Here is a 19,854-nt window from a genome sequence, read left to right on the forward strand (position 1 = left end):
TGTGCTTTGACTCTACGAAGTGCTATGTAGTGTTAACGTACTGAAATCATATTGCACATCTCAAGTTGAGCACCCAAAATTAGCAGATATTTTCTCTTTTGCTCAGTTGGTGGTCTGTAAAAAAATATCTTTCCTCCTTATAGGACTACTGTGAAAAGAAGTTATTAGTGTATGTGAATTAGATGCTCTAGTAGCAAAGAGGAGCTACAAAAACCCATGAGGAAATTAATAGTTTTGCCTTTGTTGCAGACCCTTATTAGCATACAGCAAATGAGCCATGGCGTCAGGCAGTTCTGTTTTGCGGTAGTGTGTAGAGCCCTGTAGAAAGCAGTACACCATTTTGCTAGGTAGTAGCCACAAAAATTTGCTCTGGAAAATCTTACTGTGGCAGTTCAAGAGATTACTGCTTCTTTCTACTGTGTACCTCTATCAGACTTTTGTTTTTACAGGAGGGAGAATAGAAGCAAAATCATGCTGGCCACTTGGCCGCTGCAGTGGATGATATAGCATATTAATTTATATTGCTCTTCATTTCATTTTAACATTACTGTCTGTAAACTGTAGTTGCTGAGGAACTAGCAAGAACTTGATCCTTTTCCTTTTGTTGCCTATCAAGTAATACCCTTCAGGAGAAGTATGAAAAGGAATGGGATGCGCAACCTGTAAATTGCCCCAGTAAGACCTGGTTGACTTCATCAGCCAGAGCCTGTAGATACCCCCCTCAAATAAATTCTGTCAATTCTGTGTGTCGGAGCTTTTGGATAGTGGCAGATGTGAATTTATATATACGTGTATGCTTCCTTTAGAAAGCTGCAAAACATCATTAAACTGTTGAGAGAAATCCTATTTGCCAGGCATTTACTTCACACAGCAGCTTTTCATCTCAAAGGAATTATGTTTATTCTAAGCTTGAGCAACTCATGGAACCAAAAGCAGAACAAAATTGTTGGCAAATTGCTAATGGGCAATGTGGAGGTTGTTATGCCTTTTTTTCTCTTCTTAATTGGAATCTGATAGCCACCTGTTTGAAATGGTATCTTTGGAAACAAATGCTAATAATGTCAGTTTAAGCCTGGTGGAACCAATTTCAGCAGCCCAACCTCTTGCTGAACTAAAGTTGAACTTAATTTAAAAGAGAAGGAAGCCAGCCTGCAGGAATTGGATAATAATGGTGATGATTTTATTTTCTAGAATTGACTTTAAAGCATTTATTCTCAGATTATAGTTAAGATGCAAACAAATTATTATTCCAAGTAGATTTAGTTCTGTGAAGAGCATGAACTTACTGGAATCAAATACTGAAGGACCACAACTAGCGGAATGAGGATTTGCTTTAGTATTGTCTCTTCATTGTTATTTCAAACATCATGGACTATGTCTGTGGTAAAATAATAGTTCAGTGTTGTCAGTAACGGAAGGGATCCTCCCAGGAGGACAGGACAAGCTCTGGCCAGTGTCTCTTGTCCCCTGCTGTTGCATGTAACTGGTTCATATGGTTCCTTTTTGTAAACTCCATTTTTCAGTTAACTAGATTTTTGGCTTGTAATACTCTGTGGAAAGACTCTTAAGTACCTCACTGCTTTGACTATTGAAAGCAGCACAAACAGTGGTTGTGCTGTATCTGGACTGTGACAAAGCTCGGATGCCAGCGCAAATACCTTTCTTGTAAGAAAACTTGGCAAATATGCAAAAAGTGAAATCCATGTGGTTGATGCACGCCTATTTAAACAGAAGCATTGACAGAAAAGTAGAGTGTACTGTCAGTCTGGGAAAGCATTTCAAGTGAAGACCTACAAAAATCTCATCTAGGCATAGTTCTGCTCAGTATTTTCATTCATGACTTGGATGATGAAGTAGAAGGTGAACTGCTGAAATTGTTAGATGACCCCAAATTGGGAGAGCTTGCAGGGAGATTATTATTTGGAGCAGAGGAGTGGAATTCAAAGTGATCTTGATTAAATGCTACAGAGCTCAAGATCAACAAGGTGAAATTCAGTGAAAGGAAATGTAATGTGCAACACAAAAAGCATGACCAAATTATAAATACAGAAGGGAAGGGAACTGCTAAAAGTGCTCTGATTTGTTAGAGGATCGTAGTCTGGACCTGACAGTGGAAGAAAACCAACCCAGTGTTGTTCTGGTATATAATATGTAATATCCACTTAATTATTGACCTCTTGAGGAACATTGTCAAAATGTGCTATTTCAGTGGCTGAAGCCAAGCCTAAGGTGGAAGAGCATCCACTCTTGACCTGGTGCTGGGAAGCTTACTTCATAAGGAACTGCAAGAAAAACAAGCAGGAAGGAAAAAAAAAAAGAATCTCCCATGTGAAGATGGCTGCTAACAGGCAATTTCAGAACAGGATGAATTCTGTACATGCATGCATAGGGTCAAAAACCCACCACTTTTGGCAGAAAAGGAAAGAGCACTTGAGGGTATTAATCTAAAACAGATTTCTATCTGAAGAAGGTAGGCCTGTCCATCTAAATTCTTGTCAAAGGTGGGTAAAGCTGAGAGTGTCATCAGCCTGTATATAGCCTGCTTTCTGGAATTAGTTTCTGTAAATGTTTTCTCTTCAGAATATAACTGAATGAGAGTCATTGGCATTCAGAGAGGAAGAGCTGTAAGTTAATGTTGGGTAAGCTTAATTGGTTGTGGAAAATGCTGCAGTTTAGGACAAGCTCTAGAAACAGGAGTTTCTAGAGTTCCATGTTGGGAAGGGTACTTAAGTGAATATATGGGCATGTTATGTTTAAGCTAGAAATAAAAAGCTAGTACTGTACAATCCATATATTTGGAGCCTAGGATATACTTTGTAAAGAGATCCTTTCTAGAAAGGTACCATGGAGGGAATCAAAGATGTTACAGGAAGATTTTTTTTTTTTTTTTCCTTTTAAAAGATAAAAAACACTTTGCTCCTATTTTCAGATATACCTTTATTTATTTATTTTTTTTGGATGGATACTTCTAAATGCCTTTGGCCTCCAACATAGTTTACTCTTTAGCCTTCTTTTAGGAATCTTTATTAACATTGACTTGGTCGTACCTTGAGCCCACCTTGCACATGATGCTTTTCTGTACTCTGCCAGTTCTTTGGGCAGGGTGAAATGTCAGTAACATGAAAATGACTAGATGGACAGATCTAGATGGATACACGTAACTTCATGTGTCCTGAATGTATGCAACTGCAAACAAGAATAAATCAGGTAGCTTATGCTTGCCACCTTGCACTTGCTTCCTTGCACTTTTTTTTTTAAAGTGTAACACAGATATCCTTCAGAATTTTGGAAAGTGCATCTTTGAGGAAAAAATGTGTGTTAGTGCTTGCGCGTGGGATTTAAGGAGGTGCTTTCCCTTGTGGTTTTAAACCCATCATTTACTAACGATAACTTGGTTTTGGTGGTGAAAAATGTAATGTAAAACATGAGAGTGATAATAATTTCCCATTAAAAATTTTGCTTCTCCCCTCTTGTGACAGGTACTATGATGGTAGAACTCCAGGAGAGGGTAACCGAACTAGAAAACTGGAAGGATGGCAAAGGCCTTATCATCTATGGTGCAGGAAACACCTTTTGCTCAGGATCTGATTTGAATGCTGTCAAAGCAATATCCAACTCCCAGGCAAGTAGTGATACAAATTAAGTTTTTGGAGAAAAATGAGCTTTCTGATATTCTGAGATCCTTTTCAGACAGAGGTGTTGCGCTATGCTGCTGCTATTTTACATGCAAGTCACAGAATGGAGCTTTTAATGATTGAAAAAATGCTGCTGACAGCCCCTTTAAGCCATGACTGAAGTGTTATTGTAATTGATTCATAACTCTGAATTTCTACATTACATATTCTTTCTAGCCTTTTCTTTTAAAAATGTCATTTTGGTTTCTCAGAGCAGTATATGGTGAATTTACACATCAAATAAGCTGTGCTTCAGTAGTTTGACCTTTAGAGGCAGATACAAGTAATCATTTCTCATAAATTTGTTTTTGACTTTAGAATATAAGTAGAATGGTCACTATTAGAGAAGGGTTTCAATTTTGTCAAAACTGTGCTTGGACCTGCATAAAATGGAAGGACAGATGCAATTCTTGTGCTGTAGAGCTCTGACATTGATCTTGTAGTCTAGTCACGTGAGTTGTCTGTAACTATGGGGTTGAAGAGGTCAGGGTTTGACAGCAGTTTTTCACACATGCCACCCATCTTGACAACTTTCATATGTGCTGCAATTCTTTTTATGGGTTAATATGTGGTTCTTGGCAATGTGTGAAATAGAACTTTGTCAACTGCAGGGGACGAGGGTCTTTCTGTGCTGCTCTTAAGTCCTGGTTTGCGATCGTGGTAACTGGCATCCTGGTGCTTTTTTTGTGGCCGCTTCAGGTTTCAGGAGTTAACCACCCAAATTAAACATTTAATTGAACATTCCAGTAAGAACACCAACTCAAAAACTGATTAATCTGGTATTTGTCTTTAGTGGTGATTTGTTTCTGTTGATGAAACTACATATCATAAAAAACACCGTCTTAAATATTTCTGGCCTAATAAAATGAAGAGGACGGTTCAATTTTCAAAAGGTATAGGAGTCTGTTTCCTTTGTGGAACATCATGAGAGGTATACTTTTTCTTAATATGATGACATCATGCTTTATAGATATATGTTTTTTTGGGAGTTTTCATTTGGATACTTTATAAGCACTGGTCATTTAAAAAATATAGATGTATCTGTGATTTTTTTTGGTGGTTTTTTTAATTGAATTCTTTTAAAATCTGAAATTTTCAGCTTATTTTAGCATTATAGCAACAGAAAAGGAGCTGAAACCAAGCATGGGACAATTCTTTCTTACCTGCAGTCTAGGCTTTCCTCCAGAGTTCTGCATTCAGTGATTTTTGCTTTCGTACTCTTTGACATTTAGTATTCTGTCTATATGTTTATACAAATTATTTGAAGCCACTACAGTGGCAGAGAGGGCTCTTGTAAGGATTAGGGTCCATAACAGATATACTGAGCAGAATGAAATGCATAGGTGTTAATTATAACTTTGTTGAAAATTCTCTGCAAATAATCTAGATCTCGTGCCTAGTACTGAAATGTAAGTCTAAGAGTCATCAGAAATGTTCCAAGAATAGTTAAACATGATTGCTTTTTATTTCCTTGTGAGAGTTCAAACTATTTATCCTGAACTGAGAGTTTCTTTATGATGGCCAACTCCTAAACCATCTGTTTGGTGGGATTTAACAGTCTTTATTAAATAAAACCTTAATAGAATAAGGAATAACATTTGCTGTTATTTAGTCTTGCAGAACTCTGGTCTCTAACTCGCTGCAGATGAGAGAGTTTTGTCTGGTTTCAGGTTAAAAGAGCATTAGGTTAAGTTTTCTGTCCACAAGCATCCCTAAGGCAAAAAAAAAAAGTTAATAGCTTCATGCCTGAACTGATATGTTTTTCCTTTTTATTTTTTTGCAAGGCTGCTTTAGCCCATAACTTTTAGTAATTACAGAAAACAGTTTTATTCAACCAGTTAGTTGAGGAAAGATTGTGTTTTTCATAATCTATGATACAGTTTGCCTTTCCCTCTGGTGCAGAAAAGGCAGAATAATGGCCAAGAATGCTGGAAGGATTTTCATGCCCCCTAGTGGCTGCTCCTCCTTTTATTCTTCCTCCGCTTCCTCTTCATCCTCCTCCCATGTTCAGTACTTCCTAACCCTGAAACAAACCCGGGGCCCCTGCCAGTTCTTCCTTGGCGAGTGCTAACATTACATGATCAAATCACAGTAGGCAAATTAATAGTGGAATTTAAAAAAAAAATTTTTTTTTTCTTCCTGTCCCTGTAAGCCTAGCTCCCAAGAGCAATAACCTCATTCTTGAGTGAGTCTTGAAAAGCTGGCTAGCTGAAAAGCAGGAGAGGCTCTTGAAAAGACAGCTGAGAGGAAGGAGGCACAAAGAAGAATTTCACTTTCCTTGGTCCCTGTCTAGAAGCCTTAGGACAGAGGTTTCTGCGCAGTAAGCCACAGAGGAGTTGGAGTTCAAGCAGTTGGAGACAGAGCAGTATTTCCAGACCATCTGTAGTGAATGAAAGTGGACTCTAAGCTCTTGCAGCAAAGAGAGACAGTGTTACAGTTTTCTACTTTACAAAGGTGACTTTCTTCTTCCCTGCCTTCCCCAGCCCCACTGCAAACTATTAATCCTTTTCTTCCATATGTTTTGCATACTGTATTTCACCTCACTTTCTGCTTGTTAGATTTCTTCTTACTCCAGGGACAGTATTAGAGCTGAAAATGTGATTATTCCACTAGACTGCAGTGAACACCTCTCTTATTCAGATAAAATAGTCTGACTAGTAGCCTTATTTTTCTTATCAGGAAGGTTTGAAGGGTATGTTGGCTGGGACTCAAGTAATTGTGATTATTTTTTTTCAGGGTGTTTTTGGTGCAGGCATTTTTTCCATGTGATACACAGTAATCTCTCTACCACCTGAGAATATGAAGACCTTTCTTTTTGTCTGCTCAGCCATAAAGGCATTTATCAAGCTGGTCTGTTCTGGCATTAATCTTTAATTACCGTTTTGGATTTTGGTATGAATTGAGACAATCAATTTGAATGCAAGGACTCTGCTGTGACAAAGTGAAAAATTACTTTCTCTGAAGAGTTTTTTTGCAGCTTCATCCTGATGGTTGTAGTGTGGGAATTGTGCAAGTCCATGTCTGAGAACTGGTACCTTGTATATTTGTGTGGGTTTTGAACTTAGCTGTTAAAACAGCTATCATGGAGGATTTGATTGTTCTTTAATTTGGAATGGAAATACTGATACTGGTCTTAATGGGTGTAGGAGGTGGCTACAGTAGTAACTAAAAGCATCTTTGTAAATCAACATGTACTGAAATTTTCAAGCAGGCCTTTAATGTAATGAAACTGAATTCACTGGTTCCTGTGCAGTGATTGTCATGGCAGCTTGTATCTGCCAGAGATCTGTCCTTAAACACTATAATGCTGTTCATGTTGGGCAGAGTAGGGCTTGAACACATGAATAATTGGACAATATATCAGCTGAAGGTGGCCTACTGTTATTTCAAGGTCCTATTTCAACATGTACTGAAGACTTACTGCATATCTTTTCTTTTCCTGAGGTATGAGTCAGAAGCTTTTAATTAAGGCGGATTCTTTAACTTGCCAACCCCTGTAAAACTGTGTTTTAGAAATTAGTAAATGCCAGTAGAGATGTTTGGTTTTTCTTTTTCTTCCTACCATTTTTGTTTGTTTTTTTGGTTTGGGTTTTTGTTTGGTTCATTTTTGGGTTTTTTTTAAGACATGCTAAAATCGTTACCTGCTGTTTTTTTACTTTTTTTAAAATAAGGATTAAATGGCACATGTGTAGTTCAGTGTATGCAGTTCAGTATGTATATGAACATGGTCATACTGGGTCATTTCGCCCAGTCATTTGATGAATTCCTGGTTGATACTAGATATGTGAGAAAGAACATAAGAACAGGGAAGGCAAATAGAGAATATTTTGAAGCAAAACCATTGTCTTAGTTACAAATCACTGGGGACTAAGACTTCTAGAGCTAGAGGTGTTACCTTGTATCTGATAACCTTTTGTCAATTTTTCTGTAGTGAGTTTATCTAGTCGTTCTTGAATTCATGTAGAGGTTGCAGTGCCCTGCTGCAAAGTGTTCCACAGTTTAACTACATGTTGTAGGAAGAAGTACTTGTTTCGAACCTAGCAGCAACTGATTTTATTTGGAGCCCCTTAGTTCTTGTACTGGAAGAGAAGGGAACAATTGTTCCCTATTCACTATTGTTTGCAAGCTGATGTAAAACATAAAGGAGGAGAGAAATAAGAAGAATCTTCTTTCTGTTTGTTGGGTGGGGGTTTTTTTTGGCTGAAATGTCTTTGGCCCAAACAATAAAAAATGAAGTTGGTAAATTGTATCTTGTCTAAATCTTTCTAGATTTGGTCTAGTAAAAAGTATGCCGCGCTCTATAGTCCTATACAGACTTTTAAAACTCAGCTTTATGGGTGTTTAACTGGGAATGAGAAGAGGAAATTAAGAGGAAAGGATGTAAAATTTCACATCATAGAAATTCAGTATTGCAGTTACTTTAACAGTGGCTTAATTATAGCTGAAATTCATATACATTGATTGAGTTCTGATTTTTTTTTTTTAACAACTTGATTTATACTAGGTTTTCTATTTGTGCATAGTGGGGTTAGGCTGGAATTCAGGCAAAATTAACCAAAGAGAGAAAACACAGCTAGAGTAAATGTAATGAATACTCCTGTCTATTCCATCTGTGTGTTTAATTGCTTCACATTAGGATCACTTAACATTTTTTAATTTCCTATTCTTTGTAGGATGGGATGAATATGTGCATGTTTATGCAAAACACTTTAACCAGACTTATGAGGTAATATATTTTATTTACCCTTCTTTATGAAGTAATTATAAGGATTGGAATATGTTTTGGCTAACTCTTTAACAAGATGTTTAAAGTTAAATACATAGTTTTGAGTGTGTAATTTTGAATCCCAGACCTTGTATTCGCACATGTTAATCAGGTACGTATTTACGGATTTATATTAGGCCTTGACATTTTGCAAATACTAGACTTCCTAGAGACTGGAACAGAAGAAAACTCTATAGTCTTATATGTAGAGAGCCAGGAGATACCTAGAGTTAAGGAAATCTAAGCCTTCAAAATTTCTGAAACTGACTTGTGTAACTCAGTGGAAATTGGTAGCTCTTAAAAAAACAAGCAGGGCCAGCTTATGCAGCCTACGCAGGTAACATTTATTTAATATATTTATTTAATCTTCCCACTTCATAAGAGGAATGTATTCAGTTCTACCATCTGGTACTTCTGAAAAACATTTTTTCCTTTCCTTTAGAGTTAGTTTCCCTTAAGAAATCACATTGCTATTAAATCCATGTGTGGTTTTTTTCTGCTCAGAGTTCTTTGAAGATAAATATTCTTTGTTTTCAAATAATCTAGATGAGAGAGTGTTATGAATTAACATTATTCTGTAAAGCTGCCCAGGAGATTGGAGACTTAGTAGTAGTACTGTAAGGAATCCTCAGAATCGGAATTAGAATCCATTTGTGTAAGTTGGTCTCCGTATAATCAAAACTGATGGGACAAAGCAAAGAGGAGGAAGATGTATGAGGATTAAGCCCTCACCTCAGGTGCCTTGACTTGGAGTATGTTGAAGCTGTGGTTTGGGGAAGCACTGAACTGCTGTCTGGGGACATCTATTGTAGATGGGGATCAATCTCCCTCAGATGATCCTGAAAGAGATGCCTCAGATCAGAGTGTGGATGTAGGGGACTTGGACCCATATCTTCTGGTTCCCCATAGACCACAGGAAAAATGAAGTTACTCTCTTCCAGTGGGTTACACTTGTGCCATGTATTCACTTGTATGAAGTGTGCTGTAGCTCATAAGTGAACTTGGGCCATAAGAAATTGTTGGTGCTTCTGTTAAAGTAGAAGTAAAACCAAATGTGGTCATGATTGAGAAGCTGACTTCTGAATGTGGTTTCAAAACTGCTCAATGAGTTAAATATCTGTAGTAAAAGACGAAACAGCTGTATCGGCATGCAAAGTCTGGTACTAACCAGTTGGCTTCAAGGAAACTTGGCTTATCTTACATCAGTCACTCTTCATTAGTATTCATTTCACAATGGCAGTGGGGAAGGAGGTTCTCCCTACATACTTTTACTTCCCTCTGTCCTTTGAATTACCTTAATTAACATGATTAAATACCTTGAGTATGATTAAATACAACACGATCAAAGGTAACAGATTGTTGCTATCCTCAAAGGATGGGTTTGTCCTCCAAAAAAAAATTTTTGTTGATGGCTGAGATGGTAGCACTTTGAAGAAGCTGCTGAAGGTATCATGCTGAATCTCATTATTTTTAGATAACCCAGCCATGCAGTTCTTTGTGTCCCTTTCTAGTGCTTTCTGTAGTGTATTGGCTTAGCGTAGGGTCTTGTATCGCTGTCCTGTCACTCCTTCTTCCAGACAATCTTTTTAGATATTATTTGTGGCATATATTTTTCATAATGATCTTATTTACTTTGATTCCATTTGATACATGATCTTCTTTGATTCCATTTGATGTATCTATCTGTCTTGATGTTTCATTTTGGGATTCCATATTAATTGTGGAATAATCATTTTAGTGTAAGTGGACTTGGTATTGTGCTACTTACCCACAAAGATGTAGTTATTTGAATGAGTTGGAATGGTATATTTTTCAGATCTTGTATTACAGAGATGGTTTGCTTGAATCCTTTTGTAATTTCTAGAAGACTAAAAGCATGAATTCTGGTTACAAAACTCTCTTGTGTAGATTGCCTTTGATCAGTGTTGCGCTAGTCCAAGGAAAAGCTGTTGGAGGAGGAGCAGAACTTACCACAGCATGTGATTTCAGGTAAGATCAACAATTTAAGTAGCTGTTATGTTGGGTCAGTGATTTAATGACTGCACCTATGCAATGTGGGAAGCTTGAGGTACCACTTTTACCAGGACTCAGGTCTGTGAATTCCAAGACACGTGAAACTGGGCTTTGCCAGCAGACTTCACAGGAAAAAAGATTGGCTTCCTGATAGTACAGAGGAAAGATTATTTGCTGCCAGGTTATACCATTTGGATCACTGTGTAAATCAAGACCAGTGAGGAGCTTTAGCAACTGACTGTGTCATAGACCAAGTGGGTCCAACGTCTCACCCCTGAGTGAGAGGTAGGAGGACTGCAAAATTTATATCCTTTTATGTTCTTTATGTGGCTGTCATAAGTAAAAATAAATAAATTTCTGCATTAGTCTGGTATTTTATGGTCTGGATTTATTATTTGTAACATAACTTTGTTCTGTACAGCAAGAAACAAGAGTTTGAGATGCAGTGGAAAGCAAATGAAGTTCTGTCCCTGTTTTTTTCCATGCAGGTGCAGGGATTTGCCAGCATGAAACAGCTAGCAGAAAACAGAGGGCTTTAATTAAAGAGCCTGAATGCAGAACAGGAACTGGGAAAAACTAAAGTAATAAAATGTCACTTTATTTAAACAGTTGGTAATGTGCAAATAGCCTACAGATGTAACAGGATAAGCACTGTGCGTATCCATCTCTGAAAATGAGGAGCTTTTAGTGAAGTTTTTGTCTAAGAGAAGGAAATGTGCTCTTTAAGAGGGCCTCAGCACCTGAAGTGGGAAAGGAATTGCCCAGAACAAACTGAAAGTACTTATATTTATAAAGTAATACTAAGCAAAGTAAACTAGAGCATTACACTGCTGTTGCAGGTATCAGGAACAGGCTTTGGATAGAGGAGATGGTATCTGCACTGTCTGAGCCACTTGGAAGCAGTCTTCCTTTGCTTTGAAACTAGATGCAGCCCGATCTTGCTTCATACCTACACAGCACCCGGTGAACTGGAACCTCAGCTCTGACTATGGCTGCTGCGTACAGGCTGTATTATAAATGCCAAGTAAACATGCAGGGAGGTACCGTGTTTGACAGCTGCAGCGCTGACAGGAGAATGCACCTGGGAGACTTAGTAGACCTTCCTGTATCTGTGAATCCGTTGACAGAAAGTGAATCCTGTTATCCCTAAATAGGAGTTTAGGGAGTGGGAACGTAATTAAATGGAAATCTTTTGACTTTCTAAAATATGTACTCTCTACTTTTATTCCGGCCATGTTGTTTGACATACTGTGTAATTATAGTCATTGTCAAGTAGCTCTTATTTGCATGAATTGAGCAGCTGCAATTCCTCTGATGTGCTGCCATAATTTTCATAATAACTACAGCTGTTGATCCATCTTCCATTACTTTCTAACACACCCATCCAGTGTAACTAAATAGTAGCAATTCAGGAGCAGCAAATGGGACTTAATTAATAACAACAACAAGATAGAGAAACATACTCTGTGCTGCTGTTGCTCCTGAATTTGAGAAATTTAATACCAGGGGAGAGAATCCAGGTTTTTTTGAGGACTGTGAGTAGGTATTAGTGGAACATGTATTCTGTCCTGAGTCACTAGATGCCAGAAGAGGAAATTGAGAACAGAAATCAGAGAGGTTTGTTTTCTTCTTTGAATAAACTGTTTGGACACTTTATTTTTTAAGAACAAAATGAGTGAGTTGTATCTGCTTTTAATTCTAAATTTTCACATCCACTTCTATTTTTCACAGTTACCATGTAAACTACCAAATCGCTTGGTATTGGCTTGAAATATTTTCTTATTTTTATCTTTGCCAGTCTGTACTACATTAACTGTACTAATATAGTTGAAGTGAATCACTTGAATGGAAATGGCTTATGTACCTTCTCTGAAATGTGCTCTGGCAGCATGTTGCACATCTCTACTAAAGCAGAGGTGTGGACAAATCCAATTTTAAAATAGCTGAGGTGGTTTAAGATATTACTGATGCATTCTTTCAGTGGCAGTTCTTGTGGCTAATTGTCTCTTACTCTGTTTTAAGATAGATCATTTAAAATTGAATGGCACATCTATGGCTGACATAAGGGCAGTGATGAAAAGTGAAAACATCTTAAGTCACTACATCTGATCTGGAGGAATAGGTCTTCTCAAAACATCTTCTTCAATCTTAACTGCTTATGGATTGTTGCAGTATGACTCCATAAGAACAACATCCTTATAAAGATCATAAACATGTGACTGGAAAAAAAAAAAAAAATCATTGTCCAGACAAGTGCAAGGTAATTAAAATCATTTCAGACTTTTTCTGATATGAAAATTGGGAAGACAAATAACTACAGTGTCAGAAGTCTTATCTCAATTATTTCTGTAAAACTGAGTAATGTAAAACCATGCAGGTATGAAACTGGTTTGGACAGCTGAGCTTTTTAGTAGTTTCAAGAAACCTAGACTTTTTTCAGTGTGACACAGTTGAATGTTCTCCCTGATGTGAAGCTGTCTCATGGGTTCTGCTGCCACATGTCAGTGTACATTGTGGTTCTGCATGATACTGCAGCCATTTTAGTGAAGTGCACAAATGACTGTAATGTTGGATTCAGTGATGCAATTTTACAAGTAATTGAAATGAAGTACCTGTTCCGAGTTCCCTATATGCAGAAACTTGAAGTACATCTCGTAGTTGCACAATGCGTGAAGTTAGAGAGAACTGATTTGGCAGGGTTGGTTAAGGAATTTGGACAGAATTGTAGTGGGTTGTTGGGCAATAAGCTAACAGTTAGATGTGGGGCAGAGACAGTTTGGTAATTAATCTGTTTGTGCTTTTAGTAGATCACAATAATCTCTGAGTGCAGTAGCTGCAGTATGCTGCCAGCCAATAGCCAGAATAACTAACTTTGAATTCTGAGCTGTCTTGTCTTCTAGTTCATGTTGGTGCCTTTGAGAAATCTCCCTGGGGCGATGTCTGTGTAGGTCTTTTAGACACATCTTCAGCTTTGAAAATTTAGTCCTACATCCCTTGGCAAATGGACTTCCATTGTACCAGAGTGCCTCTGAAAAATGCAGTCTCTTCCCCCCTACCCCTTTTTCCTCTCTAATGCTGCAGTCAAAATAGAGGTTTGTCTCTGCTATGTGAGTTCAACTTAAAAGGTGGTGTCTCCAGGCAGAGGATGAGAGTGCAAAGATGGGAAGCTACCTGTTTGTCTTGCCATTGACCTCAAAATGGGCTATAGGTAGAGGCAGCAGTATTCTCCTTTTTTAGAAAATAAATTAATCAACTATAATTTCTTCAGCTGTAGTTGATCTTGCACAGTTAAATCTCAAAGGGCCAGCTTCATTACTGTTGTTAGTGCTGAGCAGTTTCCTACTTAGTAAAAAGCACCATTGATTTAAAGAGGCATTTGCTTTCTGAGCAGACTTCTGCCCTGTATCTGTAGGAATGACAGAATCAAGCTTTTAACAAGGGAAGAAGCTTATGCTAATAATGCTGCATTTATCAAATTGGCCTTGCTGCATTTTAATTGGATGTTTTCTATATTTTTTTGAAATATGTATTACATCTTAAGGTGTTCAGCATGTTCCATAAAACACCTAATAAGAGATAAAATGAAACACACTGCTGTTGACTAGCTTATGTTATGTGTGTTCTTGTGATGACTTGTATTTATGCATTTAGTGCATTAAATATAACTTATACGAAATTAAAGGAGCAGAGGATACTCTAACCACTACATAGATATAGGCCCACTGTGACTGACTTTTCAGTTGTTGTTCCTTTAAAAAAAGAAGTGTGGGGGGGAAAGCTGTAAAGGCATTAGTATTCTATAGTAAGCTTTTCCAAGAATAGGTTTCAGAGCATCAGAGCACAACACACTAGCTTCTTTGGAAATATTTCGCTGTATACAAGGATTTTGGCTTTTAGTTTTATCAGGAGGAGGTTTTAGGTACACAAGATGCTGCTGTTTGAAATAAGGGTGCCTCAGTACATAGTAGTTCTTTTCACTGGGCAGAGCATGATATGAATGTAACGGGATGGGCTCACATATTCATGAGTTCTTGCAAAGTCCAGCCTGACAGAGCACTTTTCATTAGATGTGACTCCGTAGCATTGCTGCACATCACCAGGAAAAGAATCAGTAGCCAAATCTGAGTGGGTTCTCACAGCTTCAGGTGCTTGCTATATGCCATAGAACACTTTTTTTACTATATAAAATTTTCCTCTCTAATATACACACACACACATATACACACATATATATGTAAAACCTCCTTCAAATCAGTTGGCAATTTTAGAATTCCATTGCAGTCATGCATCACTTCACATTTTAGAGGCCTGGGAGGTTTGTTAGTACAATTTTCTGATGAATTTTCAGAGATGGATTATGGTTTTAAAAGTTTCACACTGCCTGCCTTTGAGAAGGCTGTTCTCATTTTTGACCTGGCACACTTGACATCGGGTTAAGTAATCGCAGCACTGTTAGAAATGGACTTGAGAGCTTGTACATTTGGGCTTGTAGTTATGGACTGGTATTGTTTTTTCTTTATTACCAGTTTTCATTTGGGTTTGAATTTCATGTGTTTACAATCTTCCAGGCAGAGGATTTTTTACCACTTTGATTTTTACTGGAAATGTAAGTAATAGCAACAAAGCATGAATTTGAGTTGACGTTTTCTTTCTGACGTTCTTTTTGTAGGGATTTACTTCATTCCAAGTTTTGTGTTTGGGTGGCTTTTTTTTCCTTTGTGTGGCCAAACCATCTTATCCTGGGTGAATGAGATTTTTTTCTTATCAGCATGTGTCTATGTTTTAGACCACTTGTACCATGCAGTCTTGTGTCCTTTTTGTTGAACAGTCTTGTCTACAGCTGATTCTGTGTTGCACAGTAATAATAAACAGAGATAGCCCAGATAATGGAAAACTTAGCTAAGACAGATTTTAGGGAATGCAGAACTGGACCCATGCTGATTCTTGCTGAGACATTGGGCTGTTGGTACTCTGTAGGGAAGCATTCAAGGCTCAATGAGAATTAGTTTAGGAAGAGTGCAAATGCACTGAAATTATCCATTATGCTTGCATCTGTGAAGTGACTAATCCCCAGTTTAGATAAACTGCCTGCAGGTATTTGAGTTTGATGCTCCATTGCTGATCTTCACTACCAAATTAATCCTTTTTAAATACGTATATAATCAGATAGCTCCACAAGTTGGTTAATACGAAGTCAGAGCAGCACTTGTGTCTGCTGATTCTGAGGTGGGATTATGTTGAGCTGTGGCTTCATGAGGACAGACTGCCTGAACAGTTCGCCTTGATGTGGGAGAGGGGTGTCCCTGCTGCCCAATCCCAGTTCACTGCTTGCTTCTGGTTTGCCAAGCACCAATGAAGGTGCCTGTATTGAATCAACTATCTCACTATAAAGCAACAGAAGGCTTACATATTTCCCATTCTTACAGTAAGTTAAAGTGGTTTGTAAAGGGATGTAGTATTGGCTAGAGCCAATGTAAAGGAGGAACTCAGCCTCTAAGAGAAGATGACGAAGAACAGGAGGGGATGGGAATACAATCTTTTCCTTTTGTCTCTAAGGAGTTGTTAGCCTGTTTCCCCTTAAGTCACAGCTTTCAACTGCCCAGCTTTGCATTGGATCAGCTTCCAGAGTGTAGCTTCCAGAGTCCCTTTACCTATCTCATTTTTCAGTCCTGTCATGTGCTGTTGAAGGATTATGAAAGTAACTCTTCCTCTCTTTATCACTCCAGGTGGCAATGTAGTTAACATTGTAGATATCTGGACGGTAATCATCCACATCAAAGTTACCGTTCATTGAAATGACGAAATGTTTCCCAAATGACTCAATTTCCATGGGTTTTTGCATGTGTAAGTAGGCGTTGCTGTGTGGATCTCAACCTACTTTCATTGTAAACATTGCCTTCACAGTTGCAATTTCCAATCTTCCCCTTCACCCCCCATTTCTTTTTTCCTCTCTAATCCAAAGCAACTCAATGTCTTAGTGAAGATTTGGAGCCCTGCTGGCTGGACCTCTATGTTCCTGTTCCTTTCAGACTTAACCAAAATTGTGTGAAACAAGCCTGCAGACTGTTTGAACCTGTATACCTTGGTGGCTTCAGGTTCCTACTTGTTCCTGGATCCTGCAGTTAATAAGAAATTAATTGCTGCTGCTGTAACTCATCAGTCACAGTAAGAATAAATCAGATTATAAATTCTTATGTTAAATAAATTCCTACTGTGCTTAAATTGTTAATTGTGTAAGAACTTCTACTGTATCCATGATCTGTTAGTAGGTGTTATCCTCCAGTTCTGTTTTGTGTGCTGATGCATTCATATTTATAAACAAAAAGTAAATATATAGGTTGATGAAAAACCAGTCATTTCAATTAGTGTGGATTTGTTTGTGTGTGAAAAAGATTGTAAATAAAAAGATACCAGGGAAATTACACTTTTGGTGATAAGAGAATTGGTCACACTCTTAGGCGTATTTGTGGAGGATCTGTTAGTTTGCTGAAAATGTGCCTTTTCTTGTCCAGCTTGTCTGAACTGAACTGACCATCAGCTAGTTATCTAAAGCAGGCTTTAGTACCCTGTCAATAGGACTAATGTGCTGTATTAAAAAGTAAAGAGGTGAAGAATCTAAGTTACTGTTTTAACGTAGAATTTTCATGTTAAATTGTCTGTCCCATTTATGCCTTTTCTGAGATATGTCATTGTCCCGTGTCCCGTGTCCCGTCCCCCCCCCCGCCCCCCCCCCCCAAAAAAAAAGCTCTGAAATGGTATATCATATCTGGAAAACTTAAAACTTAGGTCACAGCCACTGCAATCACTTTATAAAAAAACACAACCCTCAGCATTTTTTCTTTGAGATTATTAACCTGGTATCCTGACAAAATGGCAACATTTCACTATCATTTAATCACCAGTGATTTCAAATAAGTGTATGATCTCTCTCTGCTTTAGTCAGAAATTGTTGTGTAGGATGTGCAAATGCAGCATCAGTAGCACTGCATGCAGAGACAGCTGAATTTCAAAGTGTGTCTTGTTACCCTAGGCCTTGCTTGCAAAGGGTTGTTAGTGTGATGTTACGACATATTTTAAATCCTTTAAAGTTGTGGGTTGTAGAAATATGATATATCAAACCCATCATAAAATATTAGAGTAACTCAAACCTTGCATCTCTTAGGGCTGGTGTCAAGAAATGCTGTTCCTTTCCAGTTGGCTGCGTTCAGGCGAGTGAGGTGATCTTTGCCTTTTTGACATTTTAGATGCCAAGCTCTAGGCCAGAGTGTTGGGAAGCTCCCCCTCCCCTTCTGTATCAGCAGCTGTGATGAGCAGAGAACATGACTGAAGTGTTCCTGCTTTAAGAGACTCTTGAATTTGGTCTGGGAGAATTTCGTTCCGTTTTCTTTGGTCTTGATAAACAGGTAATGGAAATAAAGATGTGGGAGAATGAAGTTATAAACACGGGTGTATATGCTACATGAAAGTGTGCACATAATTTAAAAAATACAATATTTTAAATTGGAAAACAAGCTCCAATGTGCTTTTTTTGATTTCTAGATGAATACTGGCATTCAGATTTGACTAAAAATTTCAATTACCGAACACCTTTACCTCCAAGTGGTCTTTTTTCATCAAAGAATCTGGTAAAATATCACTAGATCTTTTGTAATGGAATTTTTTTGCTTTAGTCTAAAAGGCATATCTGTTGTTGAAAATGTTTGCTTGAATGAAATCCAAATAACTTAGTTCCTTTTTTGGAAGGAAAGACTCATGTAACATTTTAGATTTCCAGCATGAGTAATTTTTATGTGAGCATTATTTTGACGTTCACTGACTTGTGTATTGAGACTTTGGCAGCCTGTAAAGAATAGCTAAAACCTGCTTCATGGGTAAGACCCAAGTGCCATGTCAAGATGAAAACTACGCTGAAAATAATTGTAGGGTAGTGGAGGTTGCAGTGTGCCTGGGACCCATTGACACAACCAGGATAATAGAAATAAAGTAATAGCTGGGAATTAGAAGAGGAAGAGAGTCTTAGTGAGACATCAGTCGGTAGCAGGGGAGGAGAAATGGGGTGGTACCCTGTGGATTGCTGCCCTACAACTGCAGGGAGAAAGGAGAATCCAGGTGCTACATTTTGGATGATGGGGCTTCAGTCCTGCTTCATGGCTCTGCTGATTCATGCCATTTTCAGAGTTTATACTACACTCTTCAGGGGAATTACAGCTCCCCAGTGTAACTATCTGCTGTATCAGCCTGGGAAATAGGACGCATTCACTTTGCAGTTTGGCCAAATAATTTTCTTTCCTGTCAGTTTATTGAAAAACGGATGGGGAAAAAAAAAAGAAAAAAAAAAAAGGCTCATCTTTCTTTAATATTGCTTGTGGAGTTTTAATCAGTTACGCTTTTTTGAGCCCCTATTTCTTGCCCTGTGATCTGTCATCTAATTTAATTTTTCATTCCTGCTACAGAAAGTCTTTCTGTAATTTCCAATATTCACCTTCATTTTTCCCTTTGAGAAGAAATGCAGCTTTTTATAGCATGCTTTTCTCTCTTCAGCTTCTGTAAAGCCACGGTGAGTGTGTCAAGCCTGAGGTAAAAAATGAGATTTAAAACCCCTAATCCAGGTCTGCTGGGTGAACCTCCATCTGTAGCTGACTTCTGGGAGATTCTGGTCCAGAATGAGATTGGAAGAGCCGTCTGTGTGGATGGCAGCCAGTATGACAGCGAGCATCACCTGCAGGAGACTTTTGGGGGGCCCTACCTACCTCGTCTTGTTTGAGGCTGCTCTGCTCCCCTTGCAGGGTATTAGTAACAGCTTCTTCCCCCATGTTTCTTTCCTTCCCTAATCCCTCTCTCAAATTAAGTCTTTCTGGCCCTCTTTTAGCCACACCTCTTTGATCAGGGAAGTGCTTAAGAAATAAACCTGTTTTCACTTCTCTGGTCATTCTTATGCAGTCATGTCTGGACCAGCTTTTTAGTCTGGGTCTTGCCTGATCACAGAGTGTGTGCTCTGCTGCTTTACAATGCTCCTTTTTGTTGCTGATAGGCCTTTTCTTAATTTTTCTAAGTGCAGACTTTGCTATTGATGAGATGCTGTTTTTTGGGGCATGCAGATTTCTGTATCTGCCTATTATAATTTAACCCCTGTTATCGAAAAGATCTTTTCCTAGTAACAATATTATCTTCCCTGGAGTGGCTTTCTTTGAAATTGGTAATCTTGCAGCCTCTTTGAATTGACTCTGTTGCTTTTGGAGGCTCATCTTCCACTGTATTTGGGCAATAGATGGTGGAGTTATCCACACCTTCAGCTTCTGTGTATTCTTGGAGACCATATTGCTCCTAAATCAGCTTATGTATGTTTAGCAGTTTCTGCTCTGATGTTCCTGTGTTCCATCTCTGCATTCAACTCTTCTCTTG

The 19,854-nt window shown here is 38.2% G+C and overlaps 1 protein-coding gene across 8 annotated transcripts in view; it reads left to right on the forward strand.

Annotated features, from left to right (window-relative positions):
• The window catches only part of ECHDC1 (ethylmalonyl-CoA decarboxylase 1), a 38,588-nt gene that overhangs the window by 9,435 nt on the left and 9,299 nt on the right, over positions 1-19,854 (forward strand). For 4 of the 8 annotated variants that reach the window (XM_074819168.1, XM_074819167.1, XM_074819169.1 and 1 more), the window contains 3 exons: positions 3,480-3,622; positions 8,348-8,400; positions 10,348-10,428. In XM_074819168.1, coding sequence (XP_074675269.1) covers positions 3,480-3,622; positions 8,348-8,400; positions 10,348-10,428 — 277 coding nt within the window. The other 4 variants (XM_074819170.1, XM_074819172.1, XM_074819173.1 and 1 more) reach the window with 4 other exon arrangements.

This window comes from Strix aluco, chromosome 3 (genome assembly GCF_031877795.1).
Source record: "Strix aluco isolate bStrAlu1 chromosome 3, bStrAlu1.hap1, whole genome shotgun sequence".
NCBI classification, from domain to species: Eukaryota; Metazoa; Chordata; class Aves; order Strigiformes; family Strigidae; genus Strix; species Strix aluco.